Genomic DNA, 27,759 nt, shown 5'->3' on the forward strand with positions numbered 1-27,759 from the left:
GAGAACTTTAAAGAGCAGAGAGTTTTAATAATTTCTCTTTACTGGACCTAGTGGCTGATTGGGAGACAGACTGAAATACTGGGAAGCAGGAAGCAACTTCTGCTGCAGTGGCCAGGAATTACAGTGGGAGAGGCCAGCGTGTCTCCTGGTGGGGGGAGGTGGGAGGCTGGCTCCTGCCCACCATACGGAAAGGAAATGGCCCATCACCAAGAGAGCGGTCCCTGATGTGAGCTGCTGGACAAGGGCAGGTATCACTCTGCAGTGCATGGAGGACTGGGCCCCAGAGAGGAATCCAGAGAAGGAAGCTAGGGAAGAACTAGTGGGAGTGCAGGAACTTCTCATCACTTGGGAAGAAACACCCAGAATAGAGTGGCTGATTCAGGGTCTCCGCACCCAGATACTCTGCCTGGTGCTGAGATTTTGAGCTGGAGTTGTGTGGCTGGCTTTCCGGAAGGCAGTAGACATGATTGTCCCCTCAGGTATAAAAGAGGAGGTGAGAGAGTGCCCAAACACCTGTCTCAAGTTTTCAGGACGCTAACCGTGATGTGCTGGTGAAAGTGTATTCTGCTTCGTTAGGATCCAGTTTCCACTGCAGAAAGAGGTGACTGTGTGCATTTGAATCAGCTTGCTGGCAGGAGGAAGGGGAGGTGGACTCACTCAGTTGACTAGAGAGCGCTCTCCGATCAACTGAACGGGTCTACACACACCCCGCTCAAAAATCAATGCCACAAAAATCAATGCCGCTGCCACAGTGGCAGTGCAGACATAGCCTAAGTCTGCAACAGAGCTGCTTTTCAAAGCCTTACATGAAAGGACCTGTTCACACAGGCAGAAGTGAGGAAAGCTTGGCAAGACATCTGCTACTCAAGAAAGCATTTAAATAGGATTCATGACTCAGACCAAATCTGATTGGGTAGCACGCACCTTCCAGGTGCTGCCGCCAATTGCAGGGTGGCTCAGATACTTGGCAGTAACTCAGCAAAAGCACCTGCATCGTAGGCATGCAGGTGCTGGAGGTGCCATCCTAGTAAATAAAAGCAGGGTCCAGGAATTCTGCTCTTCTTAATTCCCCCCTCTCTCTCACACACACACACATTTCCTGCCCAATCTTTTATATTGTGTTGCTGCATCCTATTTAAGAGTTGCCATATCCCATTTCAGAAACAAGTGCTCTTCGGAGATGGTGACTTAACAGACTTTGGTCTGTAAAGTTTGATAAACTCATCCTTCAGGAGGACAGGCACAAAGACAAAACAGTATGTTTGTGTAGTTAAATTAATTTATCGCATGAGACACACAAAAGGGACCCATTTCCCAACAAATTGGCTTGGTCCCAGTCACATGGCATTTGTTCCTTAGGTCAGGGTTAATTTGCATCTAAAGACACACACTTGGTATAAGATGGATTCAGCTCTTTGACTTCCCAAACCTCATTCACGAAGAAGCACTAAGGGGAAGCAGTGATACTATTTTAATTTGCTGTCGACAGAACAGAAAACAGAACAAGCCATCAGGTGATTCTGACTGGGGAACAAGAAAATTCCCCATAGAATACAGCCAGTTTAAACAGAGAGCAGGTAAGTAAATGAAAGGATAGGGCAATGTCTACTCCTAATGTAATGATACTTTCCCCATTGCTTAGAGGCTGACTGGCACGCAGATAAGCAGCTAGATCATAGGCATGGAACAGAAAGATAAATGTGAGAGTTTACAGAACCTGGAGGAGTTTCATGTTTCAGAAGAATGCGGGTTTATTCTCCCAGACCCACTGGTAAGCATTTTAGTGGCAAGTTAAAATTTTACCCAGCACGTCTGCTTGGTCTGCTAAACCAATATACACTTACTGCTGCTTACTAATTCTGTCTATCTTGGGGCTGTCAATTAATCAGTTAACTCAAGCAATTAACTCGATTTAAAAAACTGCAGTTTTAAATTGCACTGTTGATAATAGATACCAAGTTCAATTTATTATAAATATTTTAAAATATATTGATTGCAATTACCACACAATACAAAGTGCACAGGGCTCTTTTTTTTTTAATTTTATTTTATTTATTTATTTTTATAAAAACAGGGCAAATGTTTGTAAATAAAAGTACTTGTATGTCCTCTGAAATGGTGGCCGAAGCACAAAGGGGCATACAAATGTTTAGCATATGGCACATAATTACCTTGCAACAGTGGCTACAACAGTGCCATGCAGACGCCTGTTCTCACTTTCAGGTGACATTGTAAGTAAAAAGCAGGCAACATTATCTCCCATAAATGCAAACAAACTTGTTTGTCTCAGTGATTGGCTGAACAAGAAGTAGGACAGAGCGGACTTGTAGGCTCTAAAGTTTTATATTGTTTTGAGTGCAGTTATGTAACAAAAACCCCTACATTTGTAAGTTGCACTTTCACAATAGAGATTGCACTACAGAACTTTATGAGGTGAACTGAAAAATACTATTTCTTTGGTTTATATTATTTTTATTACAAATATTTGCACTGTAGAAAGTTAAAGTGAGCACTGTGCATTTTGTATTCTGTGTTGTAATTGAAATAAATCTGAAAATGTAGAAAACATCAAAAAATATTTAAATAATGGTATTCCATTATTGGTTAACAGTGAGATTAATCTTTTTAATAATTTGACAGCCCTAGTATATATGTATATATATATTAGCATTTACATATCTACACTAATAAACTGGTATATAAAAATAGCAAATTATTGTAAGGAATCGTGTGTGTATATATTGGCAACTATAAACGAGCACCTAACATTTTATAAGAGCAATTATTGTGTAATTGCTATTTGTAATATATATTTGCTCTTCTATATTTTATCTATGCAATAATCTTCCAGAAAAATCGCTTTCTGTGTCACACTGAAACTTAAAATGTCTGTTGAGTCACTGTGCAGCTACAAGCATGGCTGTGAGCTTTTTGTTCAAGATATCACCATGTTGAATGATCAATGGGTTTTGCAGTCTGTTACTGCCCAATGTTTAAATCATTAGCACTTTCAACATTACGATTTGCATCTATGGGTATACAACTATGGTAAGGCATGAATCTGTGTCATGCCAAGAATCCTCAACCATTGTGGTATCAGAAGTAACAAAAAATCATCCCATTTACTCTTCAGCTAATTTTCATACAGCAATTGTGTTATTTGTACAAGGGATACTATGCTGACAGTGGATTTCTCAGTCCAGCTGCCAAATCTATGCAACACGTATCTCAAATGCACGGAGCCCCTCACCACAGCACACGCCCCTTATTCACCATCCATGCAACAACCCAGGCACATACAATAACCCCGGAACGTCACTCTGAATCCTAGAATGTCTGTCTGTTGAGTCAGTGTGACATGATGGAAGCAGTCACAAGCATGGTTGAGCACTCTCTCTTAAGAATATCACCGGGTTCAGTCATCACTGGCATTCACCATCTGTTAGCAAGTTTATACCTTAAACCAGTCGCTGGAAGTCTGTCCTGTCATTGAATGTGATTTGGGAAGTTAGGTGTGTACTAAAAAAAGTCAAATAATGGTTGAGAACGTAAACCAATTGCAAGTGTGTTGCTGTTAGCATCTAGGTTTTAAAGAGACTTGATGGATCAACTATTCATGAAAAACTCTATTCATTTAGTGTAGCAGGCACCTAGATCATTTATTTTCAAAAGCGCCATTCACTTTTAATGAGACCTAAGGGCAACATTTTCAGAAATGTCTAATCATTTCATGTTTTCTTAGTTTCAGAGAGTTTAAGGCCAGATGGGACCAAAGAGATCTAATCTGACTTCCTGTATAACACAGACCATTAATTTTTACCCACATAGCCCAATGTTAACCACAAAAATTTAAAGCATTTCAGTGATCAGGAGACTCATCTGACTAACAGTGGCAAAAAGCATGATCTCTTCAGGGGCCCTGAGGCTGGATGCCACCCTATTGAACAGGGTTATCAATATAAGGAGGCAAATGAAAGGCAGGGGCTGACCGAGCCCAGGGTTCACAGTCCCCCACTGTGCCCCAATCTGCAGGCGGATCCAACCCTTCTGGCCAAATTTCTCCTTGTTAGGAGCAGAGTTTATCCCAACATGGTGCATCCCCCCAGGCTCTCCTCTGTTTCACTGCCTTCTGCCTTCACTGCCACTGCCTTCACAGCCTTCTGCTGTTATTTAACATACTTGTTTACCCTAGATCCTACCCAGTGTGCTTGCGGTGCCGTACTGTACGATCTCAGAGCTTCTTAACCACCCATCCTAGTCTATGCAGATTGTGTTTTGGCAAACTGGAAGAAGGGAGACCCTCATGGGTACACAGAGCAGAGAGCCCCGGGACAACTTGTGTCAGACATCACAGCACTTTGCATACAATAGCAACATTCTACACTAAACTTGTAGGTCATGCCAGATCTGATTACTTAGCTGCACAAAATAACGTATTAGAGTGAATCCAATCAGTGTGATCAGACAGGTGCTGTCCGGACACTTTCACCTACTGGAACCAATTAACTGACCCCAGCATCCTGTCTAGTGCAAATCTCCTCATAGGACATTTCAGCTACTGAGCACTTAGGACGCTTGGGGTTACACAGAGCTCTGGCAGGGGCAGGATGAAACCCTGAGCAGGGGCTGCTCTCTTCCCACAGCTGAGCCCCCCTCGGTGATTGGGAGCTGAACACACCATGGTCTCTGCAGCCCCAGTTAGGATTCTCTCATGGAGGGACACAACCTAGCCAGCCACCCCCGTCTAACCCAGAAAACCTGTGTCTTTGCCACACAACAGCCCTGGACTGTCTTAACGTAGCAGTGAGGAGGACAGATTTTAAAGCTGCTTTTTTTTTTTGGTGGGTCTTCCTTTCATTGCTCTTCTGCCCTGGATGGACTGGAGACCCCTGAATATTGAGTAAGTAAGATCTTGTTTATCTTGGAGAATGACAGGATCACTGTGCTACTGTGACACAAGAGCTCTGTCTACCCTTTGAGCTGGGGGTGCAATTCCCACTCGAGTCATTCCCAGCACACTAAACAGTGTGTAGCCACCACACCTGCGGTGGGAGGGGCTAGCCACCCCAAGTACATTACTAACGTCTTGGACAGGTCTGTACTTAGGTGCACCCTCCTTCTCCTCCACACACACCCCCACCACCCCGCCACCATGGCTACATTTGGTTTTTAGCATGCTAGCACTGGCTCTCTCTCCACGAGCTGGAAATCCCACCTCCAGCAGGAAGTGTATGCAAAAGTACCAGCTTAGTATAAACTAGCCTGCAGAATTAGCCTGCATACATATTTGGAGTTCACACATGCACACCCCTTTACACAAGTGAATTCAGAGCCATTTCTATATATTAGCCTCAATGTGTTTTGAGGCCTAATTAAGATTTCTACATGCACTTCATCTGAAGAGCTCGTTGTGTAACTTGGTGCACACAAAAGCCATTGCACGTTTCCCTTTGGATTCCACACTTACTTCTGCTTAATGTTATTTTTACATTGTATCAGATCTTCAGAAACTATATCCAAGGCAAACTATGCAAATCGTTATAGCAGGGGAGTCATTTTGCTGACCTAGCCTTGGGGAATGTATCTTTTCTCCTTTAGGAACCTCGACATCCCGTTTTCATTCCCCGGAGGGGACAGCAGCAAAGGTTTCTTCCTAGTGTCTCTTCTTGTTGAAGCAGCAGCTGCAGGTGGAATCAAGGTAGAGTCCTAATGGAACAGCTGAGTGAGCTTGCTCGTTTACAACAGGACTGAAGTGCTGCTTAAAACATCAATGACGACATTTACTTCACAAGAACGCCGTGTTCTGCCCAGTAGATTCCATGGCAACTTAACATGATCAAATGCCCCTGGGACATGACAGCCAAGTCCAAGTGTAGATTTTTCCAGCAGCCATTGAAACCTTGTGTTGTAGAAGAATTTTGCATCCTTCACCCAGCATAGACTGAAATCAGTTCTCTTTATTTGCCCACAGACAGAATTCCCCCCTCCCCCCCCCCCAAATCATAAATAAGAGCAAGTTGGTCTGAAACCTCAGTCTGCAGCTAGCTGTGTTATTTTTCACCCTTCCCTGATGCTGCTGGCCACTGGAGTAGCTTGAGCCTCTCCGCAGTGTCCCAGCTGCAGAGCTGGCGCGAAGGGGCTTGGACACCATCTCTTTAAGAGGATGGCACTATTTACGGCCACCACTGTAAGTCAGTCCCTGCCAAGGAGGCACCTGAGCTAAGAGCAGAGATTCATTGCCCACCAATGCTGGTGAGGACATGCAGTAGCTTCTCTTTTCCTGTTTTTGGAACTAGTTGGAAGGACAATTCCTTGATGCCAGAAGGGCTGGTGTATGAGGGGGTGTGGGACAGCCCCAGGCAGTTCTCCGGCGGCAGTGCAGCAGAGCTCTACATTACAGTGCTTTGATGTACTGCTAGGAATCCAGGACAGCCCAGCACAGGGTAAGTGGAAATATCAGTGGTACAAAACCAGTGGTTGGAAGCTGCAATTATTCTGGGACTAGTACATAAGCTTTCATCAAGAGATTAAGATTCTGCAACTACTAGACTATTATTTAGCAGGTTAGTCCAGAAGACTCCTGCCAGAGTGTGGGGTCAGGGACATGGACACACCTACACCCCCCCCCTCCTGGCCCAGATAACTCAGATAGGTAGAATTTTACTAGAGCCCATTCCTTCCCTAGCTTTCAGAGGAAAACAGTACTTCAGCAATAGTGTAGTCACTTCCCAAGGCAGGCGATGGGGTAACAGGTTAGAGCAGGGCATTGGAATTAGGAATGTGAGTGTCAGTCATCCCTGTGGCCAAGGATTTACATTAGGTTTGGTAACTCACTCATCAGAAGAGCGATATTTGCACTCTTCCACTTCACAGCGAATGCAGAGCAAGGCTGTGCTGGGTAATCACCACTGCTGTTTTGGCCCAGCACATTCTTTGGGAAACGCACTGCCCCTCACTGAACTCATGCTCTTGCCTTGCTGTTGCAGGCTTCTTAGCAGAGTATCTCAGTTGCATGAGGGATTACATGCCAGCAGCTCACAGGGCCTTCATCCAGACCATAGCTTCTGGCCCCTCCCTCCGCCACTTGGTCCTGGCAACAGGAGACGCAGACTATCTTTTGCTACAGCACAGGAAATGACAAGGACCCTAATGCAATTTCATTTAAAAAAAAGACATGGGTCTTCTCTGATGGGTTTAATTGAAATTAAACGAATAGGGCTTGATAGGTATCACTCTAAAACTCCACAGAATTTAACAGAGCAGGGGAGGGGGAGATTTTTTAATAAGTTTCTCCAGTCAGTCTATAACTTATTAAATATTCCATAGGAGCATCTAGAACACACCAACACACACCCCTTCACAGAGACTAAGAACTTTTCTGTATGATTTTTCCATAAGGGGATGTTGATTAAAGGTTGCTGATAAGGCTGTATGTGGAGCAAACTCTAATCTAAACCATGTTTACTCAGACCCACTGGCCATTGGACAGTGAGGATTCTACACCCAGGACAAAGGTATGATACCTCTGGGTTCCTGGGAAAATGCTTCAAAATAAGCACACTTGTTATATGCTGATTAAGCTAAGTTTCCTATGGCCAGACCTGCACCCAGGCAGACAGCCTGAACCTTCTCTCCCCCAGACTGAGTTCAGCTGTCTAATGGAGAGTAATCATGAAAACGAGGCGAAACCACTGCTTTTTACTTTAACAAGATTTCATCTCTGTGAAGATTATGGCTTCCTTCTTCCAAATCCTCTGGTAGGGACACTCAGACATTCATGTCAGGGGAAATGCAACACCTTCAAACGGGTTTGTGGGCAATTTTATTATTTTATCAATAATTTGTATGATTTATTTATACACAACTGAATCCATTTAATTGCATTTTTTGCTTAAATATTTAACAGAGGACAAGATTCTAATTCTTAAAAAGCAACAAAAGTGGCAGGGACAAGCAGCAAGGAGAGGGGAAATGAAGCCTTCAACAGACACTAAAAATTGTCATGTATTTATAGATTTTCCAGTGAGTGAGTAAAGAGGGAGAGTTTTAGAATACAGACTTGCAGATTTTTTTTTTTTTTAGGATTAAAAGTAACAGCACAATTACTAACAGCACTCCTTGAGCAGAAGGTTGCAGGGATGCATATAAATTGAAGATTATGCAAGTAAAATGTTGAGTAAACACATGAAACAGACAGGGAAGTTAAACACAAGCTAGTGGATATTAAACTAAACTACACATTTGTTTAAAATCACAGAGCCAGTAGTTAAGTGTTAAGAAATGGCCCACTCCTACAAAATCCTACATCCTTAAAGCCGTTGATGTGTGTATTCTGTATTCACAGTCACTGAGCTGGTAACGGACATTGCAGTCCCTTCCAAAATGGCAAGGGACCATGTGCTGCAGATACTGAAGTGCCAGAACAGCAGGACTGATTGCCTTCTGCATGCACTGAGATATTGGAAAAGATGGGGACAAACTGGAGAGAAAAGCAACAGAAATTATAAAAAGTTTAGAAAAATCTGACGTATGAGGAAAACGTTAAACTAGGCATGTTTAGTTTTGGGAAAAGGTGGCAGCAGCGGGAAAACAGTCTTCAATTGTGTTAAGGGCTGTTATACAGAGGATGGGGACCAAATGTTCTTCATGGCTGCCAAAGAAAGGATGAGAAGTAGTGGGCTTAAACTGCAGCAGGAGAGATGTAGGTTAGATATTAGAAATAGCCAAACTACTAGGGTAGTTAAGATCTTGGATAGGCCTCCCAAGGGAGATTGTAGAATCCCCGTTATTTCAGAACTGGTTAGACAAACACCTGTCAGTGATGGTTTAGGTTTACTTGGTCATGCCTCAGGCCAGGTGACTTCAAGGTCCCTTCCAACTTCGAGGTTTCTATGAACACCCACACTCCTTTGCACTCACTCAGATGAGCTGTGTACTGTAACCAAAGAGAGTTCTTGTGGGATCCATAGTGATGCAGTTTAGTTGGATCCAGAGTCAGATTACCACTGTGTTGCCAACTCATGATTTTGTCACAATTCTCACAAAATTCAGTATTGTTCCTAAAATCCCAGGATCACAGTTGTGGCTAGCTACACCTCTCCCCTTCCTGCTCTGAGTACACCCCCTCACGTGTCAGCCTCATGCCTCTCTCCCACTCTTAGAGGCGGCCCTGGGTGAGATGCTTAGCGTACCAACCTTGCTTACCCCGCAGATCTGACTGGGTTTGATGCATGCAGTTGTTCCCCGTGGGAGTCTGTGCCCAGTGGTGATGACAAACAGCCTTCTGAAAAGCACAGTGTTCATTTTGCAGCCAGAACAATGCGTTTAGAGAAGATTAAAAAAAAAGTTCTAAGTTTATACCAGACTATTGTACCAAAAGGCTTACTATCCCCTGATGGTAACTGAAACAGGCCTAACTTCTTCAGGCACATCAAACAGGTTCTATGTATCAGTCTGGTTTCCCCCCCCCCCCCAAAACCACCACTCCCCTTCTCAGAGGGAGGGAATTCCCTTTTTAAAAACTGCCACAGGCCTTCTGATCTACTGGTTTCCAGGCTTTGGTCCTGCTCATCAAAGCCAGTTTGTAAGATGCCTGGAGCCAGGATGCACAATCTCCAAAGTTAAGAGTTTTTGAGAAACAATGGCCAAACTATTAAGTGTTTATCAAGGGATGGCATATCTTGAGCCATTCTGTTTCCTTACAGCCCTTAAACTAAGCCAACATAGGGATTAGTACTATCCCAACACCTAAGTCAACATACAGTGTTCACCAATTGTTACAGAGCAGCTCCACTTTCCTCACTTGCTGCTCCTGGAGACAGACATGTTACAAGAATCTCACCTGTCCTTAAAAAAACAGAAGTTTTGCAGAGCAGTCTGAACACGTGACCCCTAAAAGCTTACAAAAATAAAACCAGAGGCCAAAGAAGAAGAACCCTCCAATGTTTTAAGAAATGTCATGGTTTAGTTAACTGGGGCTCGATTCAGCTTTTGAATGCTTGGGGTTGTCAATAATGTGTTTGGCTGGGTTACGTTCAGTGCCTCAGCTAACAGCTCCCAGCACAGGAATTGCTGGGTGCTTGGGTCTGTCCTTTGTCTACATCTCATGGAGAAGGACTTTTCTAGAGCCACAGCTACTGTGTGCTGCTATGGTAATACAATCCTAATAATTAGGTGTGTAATCACTAACTCTACTGGGGAAGGGGCTGCATGTGTTAGTTTAGAAAATGCTCAGCAACACCAATTCACTTCAAGCCAGACCTCCTGCCCCATCTGCTCATTGCAGGCCTCTAAACATCACAAGAGCACTTTCAGCTGCAGCTCATTTTCTCCCTGAGTGAGCAAACTGCCACTACACAGAAAAGAAAATGTAAAAGTTTCACACCCATCCCACAGTAAGACATCCTGAATGCCTCCTGCACTGTGATGGCTGGACAGACATGCCAGAGAGGTTAGATTTGGCAGGGAGCACAGCTGTGCCCAGGAGTAGTTTTCAGAAACTGGCCAATCTCAGCTCAGTAGTGCAGCCAGATCGCTACCCAATTCTTCCTGCAAGTCTCTTTGCTATTCCAGAACAAAGCCTTGCTCCAAGGAGCGAGAAACTCAAATTTGTGCTACAAAGAAAGTCTCAGTACTAATTTCTTTAATGGAGATAGAAGGGACCGACCTTTGGGAACTCTAAAACAGACCTATACTTCCCCCAGTGGCACCATGGGGCACACACCCTTCCCTGCCCCTGCCCCCTCACAAACATGCTAGGAACCTCACAATGCATTCCTTGCTTTGCATCTGCGTGTTTTCAATGCCAGCAACCATCTTTGAAAGAAGGGGGAAAGTCAGTTTAAACTGAGTCAGCTAGTCCCATGCTGCCTGCACAGAAAAGAGAAATACCTCAGAATCTGGGGAAAGCAGAAATAATGGGAGCGACATTCAATGTCAGGGAACAAGCCTGTCCTCTCCTCACCTTGCCTGCCATCATCACAGGCAAAGGGTGAGAGAACAAGCGGTGTAGTTCACATCCATTTAATCACCCTCTGACAAATAGCATTTTTCAAAAGCAGAAAAAACTCCATTAAACTTTTGTCCCATTTAGATCCCAAACAATTAGGCACTTTTACATTGATCTCAGATAAAATATAAAAGCCACGTGTTCCTGAAAGGAATTTTTCCACAAAGAATATCAGTGAATACAAAATACAGTGGAAGAATCAGGTTCCTCCACGCGAAAAGCAGCTTTATATAGTTTCCCCCCCAAAATAGGATACACACGCACACCCTACCTCACTGCTCTTTTTGAGCACTACAGCATTTTAAAAAAAATGGAGGACACACTAGTCCGATATTGCATGGGGAGGCACTGTGCAAGTGTCCAAAACAATTTCTCAGATACACCTCCATCCCCATTACACTCCCCAAACACTTCCATCATTCCAGTCACTCCTAACCTGCAGTCCCACCTGCTATTCCAGGCATGCACCCTGATCTCTGCTGATGCCCCTCATTCCAGCCCTCTAGCATCCATCATTACTCCAATCATGGACTTGTCCATCAAATTAGGGGTCAGTGAGGAGATACAGCCAATGACTTTTTACTGTATGAGCCTGTGCTAGTTCCTAACAGACTTGCTTGATGATTTAAGGCCTTTTGTCTTTAGAGAGAACTCCCTGCTCCCTATGGGCCTTGGATGGAGATTGCCAACAACCTGCCACACCTGATTGAGAGTCATCAGCTCCGCTCACAAGTTTACAAGGTGCCTATTTAATCCTCTGCTTGAATTCTAGGTTCTTGGGGATTAACCTCAAACTAACATGGAGGCCACTGCATATGCAGAACTGGAGCCTGATCTTCCCCAAATGTTCGTGTAGCTTCATTTGAACAGATCCTCATGGATAGGCATTAAAAAACCAAAAGGGAGAAAAGAAAAAGTAACAAAGCAGCTTCTCCTGTACAGTGTGTAAAACTAGAGAATTCCTTCAGGTATCACTCAAGGGAAAGCACCAAAGTGGGCCAGATCTCAGTCATTTCAGCTAGAAAGTAAATCGGGTTTGGAGTTATTCATAATTTGAAACTATTCCAGATTCTGGCATATAGAACTTTGCTACAGCACCTTTAATCCCAAAAGTAGCTCAGTGATATTTTTTAAGACCAGATGTGATCAGGAGGAACACATTTCTGCAAAGCTTCTCTAAAGACCAGGGGTTTATACCAGAAAGATGCACTACAAATGAAACAGTTCCATCAGTGCAATAAAATCTATTATAAGGCAAAGAGGGAGAAGGCTGATCGGAAGAGAGAAACTGTGTGCGCTGAAGATGGCAGGCAGATTTCACAGATAGAGCACAGGGCTGGGCATCTGGGTACCTGAATCCCATTCTGTCCCAAAACAAGTCAAAGCCTGAGCTCAATGGCAACATTACTTTGCTTCTGGGCCTCAGTTTATGGGAGGAGAACCTCTCCCAAGGGCATTGGCAGCTGGCCAAACACACGGAGATCCTTGCTGGTGTTAACTTTTACTGCTACAAAATGCCTTATTCACAAGTTTCTTCTGACAGATGCCCCAGCTGAGTAGTCAGCATCTCAAAGGGCACCGAGAGCTGCACTTGGCCCACCTAGCACTTAGCTTCATCACGATGGGGTTCGTCTGGCAGGAAGGCGAAAAGGAGACCGTCAAGGTAAAAGCTGCACCAAAACGGGTTATTTGATCTTTGAGGCCAAGAAGAATTTGTTCTTTTCCTATAAAGGTGCCAGAATAGGCAGAGGGACTAAAATGGCACCCTTTTGGTAAAATACTCTGTACCTGCAGAGGGCTGGAGAGTCAATGCCAATCTGGGAAATCTAGACTGTTGGCAGATACAAAGATGCGAGCTTGCCTGACGTTAGGCTGCATCACTAGCAAAGAGCAGACTGACGGTTTGTCCACAACAGAGAAAAAGGTCTCTTCTTACCCTGGGTTAAATAGCATTAAAGACATGGCAAAAAATCGGCTCAACTCAGATTGAACCTTGAGTTCAACCCCCAGTTTCCCTGGAGGCTTAAACTTTAAGCCAAGTTTCTGTGTTTCCATTGCTACTTAAACCAGAAGTTAACACTTTTTGCAGTGTAGACGTACTCCTGGTATTTGAGTGTGCCTAAACAGCCCGGCTCCTGGCAGATAAGGAGCCTGCTGCATTTAATATTTCAACTGGCTCATTTTCAGAAGAAAATGAGCACAAGTTTGTGTCTTCCAGCTTCTGCCACGAAACCTTGCTGTTCCCTACTGGGAGATCTCAAAGGTGCTGGGGCTGCCTCCTATCCTGGTCCATGCAGATTTTGTGCTAGCGAACTGGAAGAAAAAGAATCTTAATGGGTAAATGTAAGAAGAATGAAATCTATGTCTGGACAGACAAATAGAGTTGAAATTGAATGCGACCACTAAACAAGGCAACACAAGTGACACCACTGGTCAATCTAGAAGGAAGGTTTGAGACCATTTTTGTCCATTTAGTTTAACAGATATTTTGATAATCCTTTAAAATATTCATGGTCCTACTCGGTTCTCAGCCTGGCTGGAATGAAAGATAAATATTCCTTAGCAGGATCTTCTCAGGTTTGGAGGGAGAGTTCAGTTCTTTGTAAGTGGAGGGTCTGTGCATGTTGTGACGAAGTCCCACAGGAACAGTGCCCTGGAACCACTTGAGTCGAAACCAGCCAGGACTCTAGTGCTTGGAGTCTGCACCCCACCCGCCTCGGGTCTCCCCACACCTTCTGAATCTGGTCTCAGAGCATTCAGCCCCCCCCCCCCCCCCCGCCTGAGCTCCCCAAGAGTCCTGCTGGACAGGGCTCTGGGGAGCTCCTACATGCTCCCTAAAGGGGCTGTGCACCCCGCCTTGCAGTCAGGAGCAATTCACAGCCAGCGAGGAAATCAAAGGTTTATTAGTTCTCATGAGCACAGCACCGAGAGACTTAGATAGCAGATTAAGAAGTTACAGCAGCAACCAACTAGGGAGGCTTAGAGCCCATTCTCAGGCCCTGCTCCCCAGCCCCCTTACGCGGGACTGGCTCTTACAGCCAGCCACCCTACCACCCCTGAGCCCGTCCCCTTGCCCTTCCCCAGTCCTTTGTCTCCTTCCAGAGAAGGTGTCTACCCCCTCCTCTCTGCCTACCACAACCTGTTACAGCCTTTTGCAGCTGGTTCACCCAGGGCAGGGGGTCCTGGCCATTGTTTGTGTATGTATGGCTCAGGAAGGCCCATCCGCCTTCTAGTGGCCTTTGCAATGATCACAGACCCGAGTCCCATCACCAAAATACATGAGTAACGTATGGGGGAAAACAGGCACGCGCACACACAGCACTCAGAAAACCAAGAGTATCTCCACTTCCTCTCACACGTGCACACGGAAAAACAGGTGTCAACTCCACATTACTGTTGACATCAGTGTTAGGACGAAATCTCATTCTGAAGCAAGGACACATTTTTATTGCTGGTAATAGATTCCATTTCTAAATTGATTTGTTATTCCCGTTTCCTTTTCTTGCACATTCGCTGCCAATACCTGAAACTCCTATAGACCTTTGGAAATTGAGTAAGTATTTCATATGCTTTTTTTTTTTTTTTTTTTTTTTGAACTGTATTAATTGAATTCAAACAAAGCTATTTATGCCAACGTCTCAGGGCTCTTTTTAGTTTAAGTCTGTCTCCTGCTACATAAATGCAACAAAACAGCTCAGTCTTTGGCAGAGGAATTCCATTGCAACCATAGCAGCAGTTGGGTGGCTGATATGACCCACAGACTTCTGTAAGCCAGCCTACAGCTCTGATCTTTCACAGGTTGGTATGGACTGTGAAGACAAAGGGCTCAGCACACTGAGTGCATGTGGGGTGCGGAGCTCTTGAATATCTGACTCTACTTGTCCCAGTATGCCTTGCCCCATTTTTCCCTGCGTGCCTAGCAGCGGGACCTACAGGCCATCTGCAATTCACACGGGATGCGGGGGCTGCTATCTGCAGGACAGATGTTTTCTATTCTGAATGCTCAAAAGCTTGAAAAATTCAGGTTGGTTCTCAGTGTGTGGCACCTTCTCCCAAATCCTGATGTGGTGGCTGGGGAAGGAGATGAGGAGGAGGAAGGTGTTTTATATCCTTACACTGCTACTTTACCCAGCAGCAACATTTGTGTATACTAAATCCTGAGCAAAACACTTGTGCTGCAGGTTCTGGCTAGAACCTTGCTGAATGCACATTTAGGAGCAGCAAAGTCGAGAGAGCATGAAGGGCTAGTTACACAAATTCTAGGAATGAGACTGTTTTAATCTCCACATGTTCTGTGATTTCAAAATCATCCTTAAAGGAATCTGGACATCATCTTTTCACTGCCTGGAGGAGACAGTTTGAGAGGATTCATTCTAGTTACCTTCCTTGTTGAGAAGGCAGCAGCGCCTGGGGTTAAGGTATGATACAATTCACACAGCGCCATCCTGGGCAGACAAACATATCCCTCTTAATGCTTTATGACTCCAGATGCAATTCACTCTGATCTGCAGACACAGGTTAAGAGTAACAAGGTCAAAAGAGTGGACTATTGTTGAAAGAGTCTATTGAAAAAAAGGTGGTGATCCCGACCACAATCAACTCCGAGTCATATTGGTTAGCAATTGAGGATACAATAAAAATGAAGGGTCAGATGTTCCCCAGCCTGGCCCAGATCTGTAGTGCCCCAGACTGACAAGTGGCTGTTCAGCTGGAAGAGGAGGGAGTGGAAGACATAGGCCTCTTAACAGTCTTGGCAAAGAACTGAATAGGATACGTAGCGTGGCCATCCCTAGCAGGATACTTGCACTGCTACTGCCCACGCTCCCCCTGTGCTGTTGAATACAGAGAATGTCAGCAGCACAGCCATGGCAACCAATGCCTGCCACTAGCAGTGAAGTCACTTAATGTCTAGAAACAGGATTGAAACATTATTGTGCAATCCTGTACTGGGGGCACCGATGGGCCCAAAACCATGACCTTTTGGTTTGGGATCCCGTCCCAACAACTGCCAGTGTTTCAGAACAATCTCTACCCCATACCATGACGGCAGTTTGGTTAGGTTTCTAGGTAAGGTGAGAAAGCCCTGCAAGGTGAGCTCATAAGCCAAGAAGATAAATAGTCAGCCATTAGTTCGTATCACCTGTGAACAGAGTCTGGAGACTCATGTGGAAAACGGGGGGCAGTGTGCCCAGCAGCGCATCTAGGGCACACAAACCCAAGTGTCTCCAGCACTTCATGGCTCTTCCACTTCTCTTGCAGGCCGTTGTTCAGGCTGTTAATGCCATCATGCAGCCTGAAAAGGAAGCCCTGCATGAGGCCCTGCAAGAGCTGGTCATGGCCATTAAAGAGATGACTGATGCTTTGAAAAAGATGCACGGTAATAATAATACTTAGATGGAGCATTATGTCTTTAGATCACTGCACAAACATTAATTCATTTGGATGCATGAGTGGAAATATTTGCAATCAGAGTATAAAGATTCTAGACATGGATAGGGCTGCAGGTATCATGGCTTGGAGAAAAATCAAATGCAAGACAAATATTCCCAGGACAATGTGTGGTGCGTGCGCATGCACATGTCCCCCCCTCAGCAAGTCCATAGAAATCAAGTGAGCCTTATGAGAGAGGGAACCAGGGCAGCAACACCGAAAAGCCCTTGCTCCCCAGAGAAAGGAAGTTCAGCAGCCTGTGACTGCTCAACTGCTCTCTGATTCCAGAGCAGTTGTGACCAGCCTTGCTTAGCTGGAGTGAAGGGTTAGCCTGGTGTCTGTCCTCAGGTGTGGAAATAAGCATTCACTGCTCAGGAATTCCCTAACAACGTAGATGTGGAGAAGTTGGAGAGAGTCCAGCGAAGGGCAACAAAAATGATGAGGGGGCTGGAGCACAAGACTCATGAGGAGAGGCTATGGGAACTAGGCTTGTTTAGTCTGCAAAAGAGAAGAATGAGGGCGGATTTGATAGCAGCCTTCAACTACCTGAAAGGGGGTTCTAAGGAGGATGGAGCTAGGCTGTTCTCAGTGGTAGTAAATGACAGAACAAGGAGCAATGGTCTCAAATTGCAGCGGGGGAGGTCTCGGCTGGATATTAGGAAAAAGATGTTCACTAGGAGAGTGGTGAAGCACTGGAATGGGTTACCTAGGGAGGGGATGGAATCTCCATCTTTAGAGGTTTTTAAGCTGCGGCTTGACAAAGCCCTGTGTAGGATGATTTATCAGAGGTTAGTCTGGCTTTGAGCAGGGGGTTGGACTAGATACCTCCTGAGGTCCCTTCCAACCCTGATTGTCTATGATTCTAACTGATGTTACCTTGACGTGCTGAGGTGGGGAGAGCACGTTCCCTGCATGAAGCACGTCTGAAATATGCTCAGGCAGCCATGGTGATAGACTGCACAACTAAATGGTCTATGAGGGGAAACCTGCCCAGGGGAGCAATTCCAGCTCTGAGCCGGTGGGGGCCAAGTCGAGGGATGGTACTGAGATGTTAGAGGGAGGCAGAGCCAGCATCACAGCACTCAAGGAAGAATCCATAGAGCAATCTGAGCTGCTGAGGGCTTGGCCAGAGACAGCTTAATTCTGCTGCACCAGCCAGACAGGTGTTGCAGTAGCTCATAGTACCTGGAGTTCCATAATTCCAGCACAAGCTCATGGGAACTTTAAAGGGGCTAGGTCACATTTCAGAGGTGAGTGTGGCAGCCTCCTCCTGCAAGTTGTTTGTTTTTCTAAAGATTCAGGTCATGTCTCAGCTCAGACAGAGGGAAGTGATGGGAGAGAGGGCAGCTGATGCAGATGTAACTAGTGTCTTTTTCCTGGAGCAACATTGTTAACTGATTTCTTTCCTAGATTATGTGGATCCAGCAATATTTTATGGTGTGATCCGGATCTTTCTGTCTGGGTAAGTACGAGGTGCAACTGCTGCTCCCTCAAGGCCCCCCTTGCCCACACCTCTTGGGGGAGGCGACCAAGCTCGGGACGGAGCTGGAGAGGTTTAGCCTCCCCAAACCTATTGTAACTATTGCCCATGGCAATTTCCAAGGGTAGCAAGGAGGCTGTTGGAGGAAGGAGCCTTAACCTAGGTACATTGGGTGCCATGGGCTCTCGTGTGGCAGGGGATAGCTTCGGGCAATAGGAAGTTACCTCCCTGTGCATAGGCACAAGGAAAAAGAGCCCTCTCCTATGGAAAGGAAGGTTTTGTTTGCTTCATACCATGCGTTTGGCTGGTCCAGCGTGGATAAAGACCAAGACGTCAAGGCGAGCCTGGATCAGTAAGAGATCACAGCCCAATGGCTCGTCCAAATTTCTCTTCTGCCTTACATGTCACTCTGTCCCTGCCTTTCAGGATACCAGCCCTCCCTCCCAGATGTTCTCTGCACCATAGCTAGTTAGTATCCATCATATGGAAATGGATCACTAAAAGTTCTTGACCCAGCTTGCAACCCTGGAGATGGGTGATTTTTGTTGGATGCACAGTCATTTGTATTCCTGTACTGCCCGAGAGTTGTAGCATGGACCAGAGCCCCATTGTGCCGGGTGCTGTTCAAACAAAATGTTCCTTGCCCCAAAGAGATTACAACCTGAGTACTTTTGACTCTCTTCCTAACCTTGTGTTATATAGGCCATCACTAGGACGGACCATCAGTAGGTCTCTTCTGCTAAATGCTGTTTTCCATGGAATCACAAATAAATTATCTTGCCCCTATTTCAACAGGATGCCACTCATTCGCAAACAAAACCACCCCATCACAACTTGGGTATGCAAAGCAGAAAAATGATTTCAGGAATAACTGAAGTCTTGTTCAGAATGTGTTTGTCATGCCAGAGCCTCACTTGGAGAGCTCAGGGGTTCTTTTGGGGGGTTTCTAATTTTAAATTTTGTAACTGATTTCAGTGTTCGAGTGTAAAGGCCTTTCAAGGCATTTTAAATTTTTTTCAGTTTTCCATCTAAGCTGACCATGTCTTGAATTGAAGAGTGTCAGCCTGCGACACCAGTGTGCCTTTTTAACTCTTCAGTTATAAACTTCACAGTACTTGATGTTACTATAAATACATTTCTGGGAGAGCTAAAAGTAACTGAAAGTTTGATAAAACTATTTTCTTTGTTAGATTTGTACAACAGCTGCTCCTATCAGTTAATGTAGGAAGGGGGAGCAGTCCCAGAAGTTTAATTGAAACCCCCAAAATTGTATATATTTAGCTTTTTATACTACTGAAAAGTGGGATTCTTCAGAATGCCAGGAGATCGTTTCATGGCAGGGCAGTGTTATTTCCAGAATCCGGATCCCCTCCCCCCCTTTCCCATTCATTCAGAGCTTTTAACCAGTTGCCCTTTGTATCTTTTACTATTTCCCCCTTGAAGTCTAGTCTAACAGGCATGGCATTTAATATTTAATGCTGAGGTAGAGTCGTTTAGGAAATGTTAGCTCATAGCAAAGTTCTAAGTTCTGCACTGTAAGTTAAAAGGAGAATTTGGAGAGATACCAGGGAGAGAGGTTGGTTTGAAAGCCATGGACTGGATTGATCACTATTATGCAGCAGTCCGGTGGGCTGCTACAATGAGCCAGGAAAGATAATGAAGGCTGCATTTTAGGACCACTGCAGTGTTATTTCAGAGTAACAGCCATAGAAGTAATGAGAATTGAGTGCCCAGTCCTTGCATGTTACCTTGAGCACTTGCAATTACACTGTCTGTTGCTGACGTTCGAAAGGTGCACACAGTCGTACCTTCCCCCCTAAAGAATTATGAAGGATGGAATTAAAATCCCAGAAGCCAAGAGTTTCTCTTGCGAAAAATGTTTTAACACCATACTGGTTACTGTCAAAATAGAAACCCTTCCCCCTGCACACTGGCTCTGAGCAAGTTTTATGCTGTATTCCATGCAGCCAAGAAAATCTGAGCTACCCTCCTTCTGCTTCATGCCATCGTTAACAAAGGGCTTAAAATAGGCATTGCTGATCTCTTGAGCGTTTCCAACATCTGGTTACTGAAGGTTTTAAACGATGGTGTATGAACAAGTGCACAGCATGAGCATCATTAGACACGCACACAATGCTCTTCTACCCAGAACACATTTCCTGCAGCACTTAACCCTATAGGTATGACACTGGTCTGAATGGTGTACAAAGATTATGCAGCTGTCTTTGATAGGTGATGGTACTGGGGATGAGCTATTTCAACAGATGAGGATTCTTGACCTGGGATGGATGGGTTATATTTTAATCTTTAAAAAAAAACAAAAAACAAAAAACCCCACCAGTAACTGTGCTGTTGCTTTGTTATTCATACTCACAGTAGTTGCTTGCTTATGACTTTACAGAAAAATAGCAGGTCCCTGTCCTGAGAAGCTGTAGTCTCGTTATACTTGCCATGGTACAAGATGACAATAAAGACTGGATGAGGAAGGGGAGTATTGGAGGATGAGGCACGAGAGGAGCTTGTTGTTACGTGCACATCTTATGTTTAGTTTCTCCAAGTGTAAGATGATAATGTTTGAGGACTTGATTTGAAATGAGGGTTAGCAACAAGGAGATGTCCGAATCATGCCTAGGAAGATTTACTCAGGCAAGCCTGTGTAGGGTCAGTATTTTGAAGTCTCTTCCTTTTTAAATCAAAAACAATGTTCTTAGCTCCTCGCAGAACCATTTCTTACTGCCTTGCATTCTCATTAAGGTGGAAAGATAACCCAGCAATGCCAGGAGGGCTGATATATGAAGGCATTTCTGATGAGCCAGTGTCATATTCAGGAGGGAGCGCAGCACAGAGCACAGCACTTCATGCCTTTGACGAGTTATTAGCAATTCGTCATAGCAAGGAAAGCAGTAAGTTAAACACCACTTGACTTATGTTTAAATAAGCAGCTGTGCCTCTGCGTGAGGTATAGTTACCAAATGAGAAAGCCATGTGTAAATGTGACTGCCACAAAATCCACACGCTTCTGAGTCAGCTGGGAAGAAGTTCCCTTCAATACATTGTGGGAGGATGTGTATTAAACCCAGGTTCTGGCAGCCCTCGCAGCTCCATTATCAAATCCCAAAGGGATACATTACTTAATAAAATAATTCAAGCCAAACAAATCTGTTTAGGTTATATATGGACAGAATGGGCAGGGAGTGCAAGAGTTCAGTTGCTGCCAGTAACATCAACTCATACACATGTACACACTTTATAATTAGCCCAACTAGGAACTGAAATGATTACATGTGGGCTAGGAGAGTTCCATGACTTTTGGGTTTAAATATGTAATCTTAGTGGTGCACTGAACTAGAGCAGGTTCCTTTTCACATTTTATTTAGCCCTATTCTATTTTAAGGAGATAAGGGGCAGGGGAGGTAAAGCTGCCCGTACATGTAGTTAAAGAAGAAAGGGCTTGATGCATGAGCTGATGTCCCTGCCTCATGGAGATAAATAGGATGTACAGGAATGAGCAGCATGAGGGATGGAAAGGTAATTGACATGTGTTGGAGGTTTGTGCTGCTTGCATTTCAGTGAGATGTGAACACTGTCCCAGCAGCAGCTCCTGAACCTCAGCAGATGGGCTAGGAAATGCAAAGTGGGTATAATTCACCCTGTGCAGATAGCCACTACAAGGCCAAAGCACCACTTACTGGAGTGTAAGTCCTCCTTTGAGAGCAGCGCTGCAGCAGCCTTGGACTGAGTTTCACCTACTTGGATTAGTTTTCCAGCTCTGTTACCAAATCAGTGGGACAATGGCCTCCATTTCCCTCGGTGCAGAAAGGGATACTGAGGCTTTCCAACCTTCGCATGCTGCACAGTGCTTTACAATCGGAGCAGAGTTTGATTAGCATTTTCTAAAAATTTTAGCAGATTTGAGATTAACATGCTCAGTGATTTTTAATTTGCTTATAACTGGACTGTAAACAGGGCCTCTTACAAATATGCTCATGCTGAAGACTGCAATTAGTTTTTAAAGGCGCTTAAAGGTTTTTAGTTCACTTTATTTCCCCTCCCCCCCTTAAATAGATATATCTTGAATGAACATTCACTTTCCAGTCTGTGTGTTAGTGTTTTAGTTTTAAGCAATGCTCAGTAAGCTACTCTCTCTCCAGATTTAGTACATGCACTCGGTTTATTCGCAATCTATTTCTTGGTAGAAGAGCAAATATTACTCACTGGTGGAGCCCTACCAGATTCACCATCCATGGTCATCTACTTCACAGTCCTAGGATTTGAGAATTGGTCCATTCCACGATTTCAGATGTTTTCAGCTGAAATTTCATGGTGTAACTGGGAATCCTGACCCAAGATGTAGTTTGGGGGGGAGAGGGGGGAATCACAAGCCTATTGTAGGGGGGACGGCAGGGTTGCCACCCTCACTTCTGGGGCTCTGAAGGCAGCAGGGAGCGGAGTCTCCCCCTGCTGCAGGAAGCTCCTGAGTCAGGCAGCAGCCCTGGTGATTCCTGCAGCCACAAAAGGCTTCTGATCTCCCCACTAGCTGCTAGTCCCAACCAGGCTGGGGTGCTCTCCACATCTTGGAGGAGATCAGATTTCATGGGGAAGAGCCAATTTCATGGTCCGAGACAGTTTTTCACAGCCATGTAACTGGATAGGGCCCTACTCGGAGATATTTAGCCACATCAGTTTGTGGTGAGAGACCATTTTGCATTAAGTCTCTAGCGTGCTGAGATTTGAGTAGAGTTGTAACAGGGTCAGTGATGGATGCTGTAAAGTGCCATTGATTAAGAACCTCCAAAACCCGCCCCCCAAAAGTTGCCTCCTATTGCCCTCTTAGGCTATAGAGCAAGTCACCATCACTACTACTGTCGAGGGGCAGACAGAGACTCAGGCACTACATTCCCTACCAAGATTTGTGGCTATAGGATGCAATGCATGGGAGTTCTGGCTGCAGCTGGGGATGTGCGTTTGTTTTTTATTCTTGGGATTTATAGGCAAATCTGACTTAGGTCACAAATGCTAAAATACTAGATGGGTTTCAGTGTAGTCCCTTATTGATCCATGTCACAATTCTACATAGCTGGTGTTCTCTGCTCCAACATGTTAGCAAGCACTTGGCAGGTCAGGGTTGAGAAACACTGGCAGAATAATGTTGGGAAACCTGCTTCAGACAGATGCTCTACACTCTAGAGCTAACTACAGTGGGTTAGAGGTTAGGCAGGTCCCAATACTAAGATATGGCCAACTCCCTGGGAGATGTCAAGATTAGCTTTAAACATGATTAATTTTCCCCCACCCAGTCTCTCAATATTTGATTAAAAGTGATTCACCTCTTCCTTGGTTTGTCTTTTGCAGCTGCATTTCTACACAGGATGAGGTACTACATGCCACCCCACCACAGGGCCTTCATAGAAGAAATCCAGTCTGCCGCTTCAGTGAAGCAACACGTACTGGCCTCTGGAAATGAAATGCTACGTATAGCTTACAACCAATGCGTATCTGCACTGGTAGACTTGAGAACCTACCACATTGCCATAGTCACCAAGTATATCACCACAGCAGCAGCTAATGCTAAAGCCAGGAAGGGAAAGTCAAATTATCAGGTCGGCATCCTTCAGATTAACCCACCTTCCTCCTTAGAAGAGAGGGGAACTGGTGGCTCAGGTATCCTGAGCTTCTTGAAGAGTGTCAGGGACACAACAAGAGAAGGGATAATACATGTTTAAATGTGGTCATGACAAATCAGTTGTCACTAGGAATGAAAAGAGTGCAAGTATAAGACCAAAAGAGCTTTCTGTTTAGTATCTGTCTGTAGCACATATGCCAGAATTTGGCTGGGATCACCCTAGTTGAAAGGCCCATGAACACAAATGACATTCATTGTTGGGAATAAGCGAATGCCAGGATGATTCACTAAAAGAAAATCATTGCACATCAGACACATGGGGTCCATCTACACAGGGATAAGACACGTGGCATGGCATGCCTGGGTCAGCTGGCTTGGGCCAGCCACAGATTTTTTTTATCCCTGTGTAGACATATCCTTTGCTTCATCTTAATTCAGACTGAAACTGCAGAACTTCCTTGGGGATCAGCAGCCTGGAGGGTCCCCTGGTAAGGAGTCCCTTCCATGATGAACACATTGTGACATGAGTCACAGGTGACCAGAGGCAGCTGCTGCTGGTGGGGGCTACCTGGTTAAAGAGAGGGAGACACTGGCTGTGAGAGCTGTTGTCTGAGACTCAGAAATCCGGGACTCTTATTTAGGAGCTGGAATATAGTTTAAGGGATCAAGTATTAGGCACCCAGTTCTGAGAAATGTGGTCAATATTCCAAAACAACATTAATCTTAAATGTTCTCTCTGACTGTTTAGTACTAGCAGGTACTTGAGCAGCTTGAAAACTTTCCTACTGCCTCTCTGGTGTGGAGCTCTCATGCTGCCAGCAACATTACTTTCAACCCCATGGCTCAGCAGGATTTTCAACAATACCAACTATAATAATAAAAACAGACCCATGTCCTAGTTTGCTGGGGAAAGCCAATCCAGATTGAGAGGCTCAGAAGAATAAAGGGGACCATCTCTGGCTTTAAACTTTATAAATCTAAAATTCCTCAAGATTTTTTTTTTTTTTTTGTAGAATAGATAAGTGTTACAAGACTGTGTTAAAGAGAACTGAATATCAAGGTTTATAAGTAGCCTAAGGTATGGAGCAAATGTGGTACCCATTAAAAGGTGCGGAAAGAAGCATTTATCGGTAGTTCAATATTCAAGGTACAATCACCCCTTGGAGCCTATTTGGGTGTAGTTGTGGTAAGCACACATCCTACTGATGCTTTTGGTGCACTCTGTTGGAAGCAGATGGCACTGGCATCCTGCTTCTTCTCTGCTCCTGCACTGGAATTAAAGCTCAGTTGCATTAAACTGCCTTATAAAAAAGTTTAATATTTTCCTTCAGGCTAACTTATTAACGGTTACTGTAAATAGATCCAACTGCACTATCGGCTGGCCAGGGACATCACTGCATCACCTGTCACTCCAGCATTCATTCAGATAGAGAGTTTAGTGTTTTAGTTATCCCTTCTCTGCCCACAATGCCAAGCTCAGTGCCCCTCTTTTCCTCCTCCCACTGCCTCTTTTGTGCCACCATCCACGTACAGAGCAATTTCCCCCATCTCCCTGTCTCCTCATCCAAATCCCTCCTGAACACTCACTTCTTGCGCCAGATAGCAAGCATTAACCCATGCCAGTCAAATGCTGCCTTTCCCCCCCACACACACACCATCTATACTCTGGATGGAGAAGAGACTGTCAAATTGAACCCCCTCCTTTAGGTCTTCTAGTGCATTTATCTGTGTTTGTTTTTTGGGCCATAAATCCCTGGGGTCAAGGACCACAACTACAGACTGAGCAGAGTGTCTGTACTTAAATATCACTGTCGATGTGTTCCTACAGCTTCTGGATGTCAGGGTGAGGGGCATGTCACAATAAGATCATGTTTAGAGCTCACATGGTAGGACTTGTCTGGAAGACAGACAGCCAGGAAAAAAAAATTGTTGGACAGACAGGTCAATAATCTGGCCTCATGTATCCACAGCTTGGAAAACTGCAAATCCAGGACCTGATCTTTTTATGGATGGTCACTGAGTCAAACTCGCATACAAACCTCACAAAAGGATTAAAAAGCAGCCAAACGGGGTTCCACTTGGGGACTGGTGATTTTACTTCACCAATAAGTGCCTTCCTAGTAAGTGCCGTACACTTCTGTCTCCATTTAGTCTCTTTAGGTTCCAAATGGAATAACTCCCCTAGGACTTGATTCTCTGGTGCCTGGCCCCATGGGCGCACAGTCATTTCAGCCAGTGCAAGGTGGGTGTTAAAAAGCTGCCATTTTACAGTCAGTTTGCACAAGAAACAGCAGTGGAGAATCCAGCCCCTGATGTTTCCTGATGCTGACAGGAACATTGGATCTACAGGATAGTTTTTCGGACGCAAAAACTAAATCAGAATACATTTGTGACAAATCATTGAAGGGGTGGGAAGAAAGTCACTGCAATTGACACATTAGAAGATTTCAAAACAAGAGATTTCCCACTTTATAGATGGTTGTCATTGCTACAATAATCTGCATATAAACTGTACTGAGGCAGCAATGGTTGTTAAGAGAAAGATGAGACCTTTTTGAAAAGCTCTTAATCTCTGGTTGTCAGGGAGATTTCCAGTAATTTAAAAAAAAAAAAAAAAAAAACACACTAAAATTTTATTAAAGTTTTATGAGCAGTTCTATGCCTGCACAAGGGAACTCTTTAAAGTACAAGCAGTATGCAAGAAGGGATTGGCAGAGAATTTCCATGAAAATTCAATGTCTGTTGCGGGTCTGGTCTCTGCTTCTCAGGATTTGCTATACATGCTGCTAAAAGGCCCCCATTGTAGATATACACAACTAGAACATTTAAAAAGGGATGGAAATATTTTCTACTCCATGCAGAGATGCCTGCTTTATCTTTTCTGGTGTTGTCTAGACTTGGGGGCATGCACACAGGATTTAGGAGAAATTGGCAAAAAGTGGAGCAATTTAATGTAGCTGGCTGTATTGAGGGAATTCCCCCCGCCTCACCTTCAGGAGATTTAGTTTCTCATTTTGTTGTTGAAACTCTTAGGACACATACTATCAAGGTCTCTAATATTCTGCACAGATGTGCAATTTACAGGACTTTCAGAAGACGGCCATTACAGTACAGCAGTGTTCATTGTACACCAATTACAACTAATAAGGAAATCTGGTGTAACTGTTAAAGTGATTCTTCTAATTTAGCACCTGCTTTCAAGTGACATTAACAAAGGCTCATCATAGACAAATGAGATGGAAGAGTCCTATCAGATTATCAGGTCCCAGTGGAGGATTGTTTCCTGCAGTACATAGCCTAGTAGTGTTTTGTTCAGGATAGAGGAGTCTGTTTACCAGGAAATAGATGTGATACCTGACTTACAGCTTTTGAAGGAATGTAATCAGTTTTCCTAAGTAAACTACTCACAACTAGCTACTTAAAATATAAAAAGCAGATATCAAACTGTCAATAGCTACGTTAGGGATTTTTAAAGAATTACCTTAATCTTAATTCAAAACAGTAGGTAATTCAGTCAGTCTTGCATATAGGCCACTTCAAAATGGCAGTTAACTTAAAAATAAAAAGAGTAAATTAATGGAAGGGTACTTCGCTGTTCCAAGTTGCAAATCTGATGCAGTGATAACTGTGGCACTTCCTGCTACCCCAGGCCTCCTGGGGCTGGCTGCGCAAACAGAACTTTGCAGCCTTTTTATTCGTCACCAGATGGCAGCAGTAGCTTGTTTTTCTTATTAAGGGTGAAAAGCCACTGGAGTCCAAACTGCAAATGGGTTTCAATGTACAGGGCTCATTCATGGCATACATTTAAAAAAGGAAAAGAAACTATGCATTTATTTTATATAATATAAATAAATACAAAGAAAATTCCTAGGTCTGGAAGAGAGGCTGATCATGGGAGCAGGATCGTCCAGGCTTGTGTTCCAATTAATTAGGGAACTCTCTAACCAAATGAGAGCATTCTTCCATGGCAAACACCAGGTCAAGTCAGATCTTTGAGACTGGACCCTGTACTTGAGCTGGTACCAGCAGCAATCCAGTCTGAAAACAGGTTTCCTTATTGCTCTGCATTTTATTACATGCTGCTCTACAAAATGAACAATGTTAAACAGTGAATTACTGTAAATAGAGGTAAATAGAGGTTACATCTGCAACTGGGCCAGTTACTCTCAGCCTTAGTCTGCTTACAAACGCTAATTATTCAGTCACTAGAATTATGCT

General features: G+C 44.4%; 1 protein-coding gene and 1 long non-coding RNA gene across 7 annotated transcripts in view; one reads left to right on the top strand and one right to left on the bottom strand.

The window, feature by feature from the left end:
* IDO2 (indoleamine 2,3-dioxygenase 2) lies at positions 1-24,851 on the top strand. Of its 5 annotated transcripts, none has more exons than XM_067545188.1 (10): positions 1-1,771; positions 11,654-11,749; positions 12,552-12,671; positions 13,227-13,345; positions 14,547-14,561; positions 15,327-15,426; positions 16,268-16,385; positions 17,849-17,900; positions 20,673-20,821; positions 23,271-24,851. In XM_067545188.1, exons 1-10 carry the CDS (start codon positions 1,682-1,684, stop codon positions 23,639-23,641), a joined length of 1,230 nt encoding a protein of 409 aa, XP_067401289.1. In that variant the 5' UTR covers positions 1-1,681; the 3' UTR covers positions 23,642-24,851. The 5 variants fall into 5 exon arrangements, with proteins under 5 accessions (XP_067401289.1, XP_067401308.1, XP_067401300.1 ...); XM_067545207.1 differs by lacking the exon at positions 1-1,771 and adding an exon at positions 6,320-6,443; XM_067545199.1 differs by lacking the exon at positions 1-1,771 and adding an exon at positions 7,366-7,514.
* LOC137151034 (uncharacterized) overlaps positions 5,566-27,759 on the bottom strand; it is a 122,134-nt gene continuing 99,940 nt past the window's right edge. The window contains exon 3 of one of the 2 annotated variants that reach the window (XR_010919143.1): positions 5,566-5,681. This is a non-coding gene — a long non-coding RNA (uncharacterized lncRNA). Of the gene's footprint in view, positions 5,682-27,350; positions 27,626-27,759 lie in introns of those variants that run through there. The other variant, XR_010919142.1, reaches the window with a different exon arrangement.

Source organism: Emydura macquarii, unplaced genomic scaffold (genome assembly GCF_026122565.2).
Source record: "Emydura macquarii macquarii isolate MOO-44397 ecotype Brisbane River unplaced genomic scaffold, CSIRO-AGI_Emac_v2 contig_201, whole genome shotgun sequence".
NCBI lineage: Eukaryota > Metazoa > Chordata > Testudines > Chelidae > Emydura > Emydura macquarii.

Excerpts from the sequence above, each read along its gene's own strand:
- IDO2 (XM_067545169.1), top strand. The coding sequence starts at position 7,542 with ATGCTTCAAAATAAGCACACTTGTTATATGCTGATTAAGCTAAGTTTC. Across the intron at positions 7,809-11,653 it reads AATGCAACACCTTCAAACGG|AGAGAACTCCCTGCTCCCTA; the intron begins GTTTGTGGGCAA and ends TTTTGTCTTTAG. Across the intron at positions 11,750-12,551 it reads TCCGCTCACAAGTTTACAAG|ATGCCCCAGCTGAGTAGTCA; the intron begins GTGCCTATTTAA and ends TTCTTCTGACAG.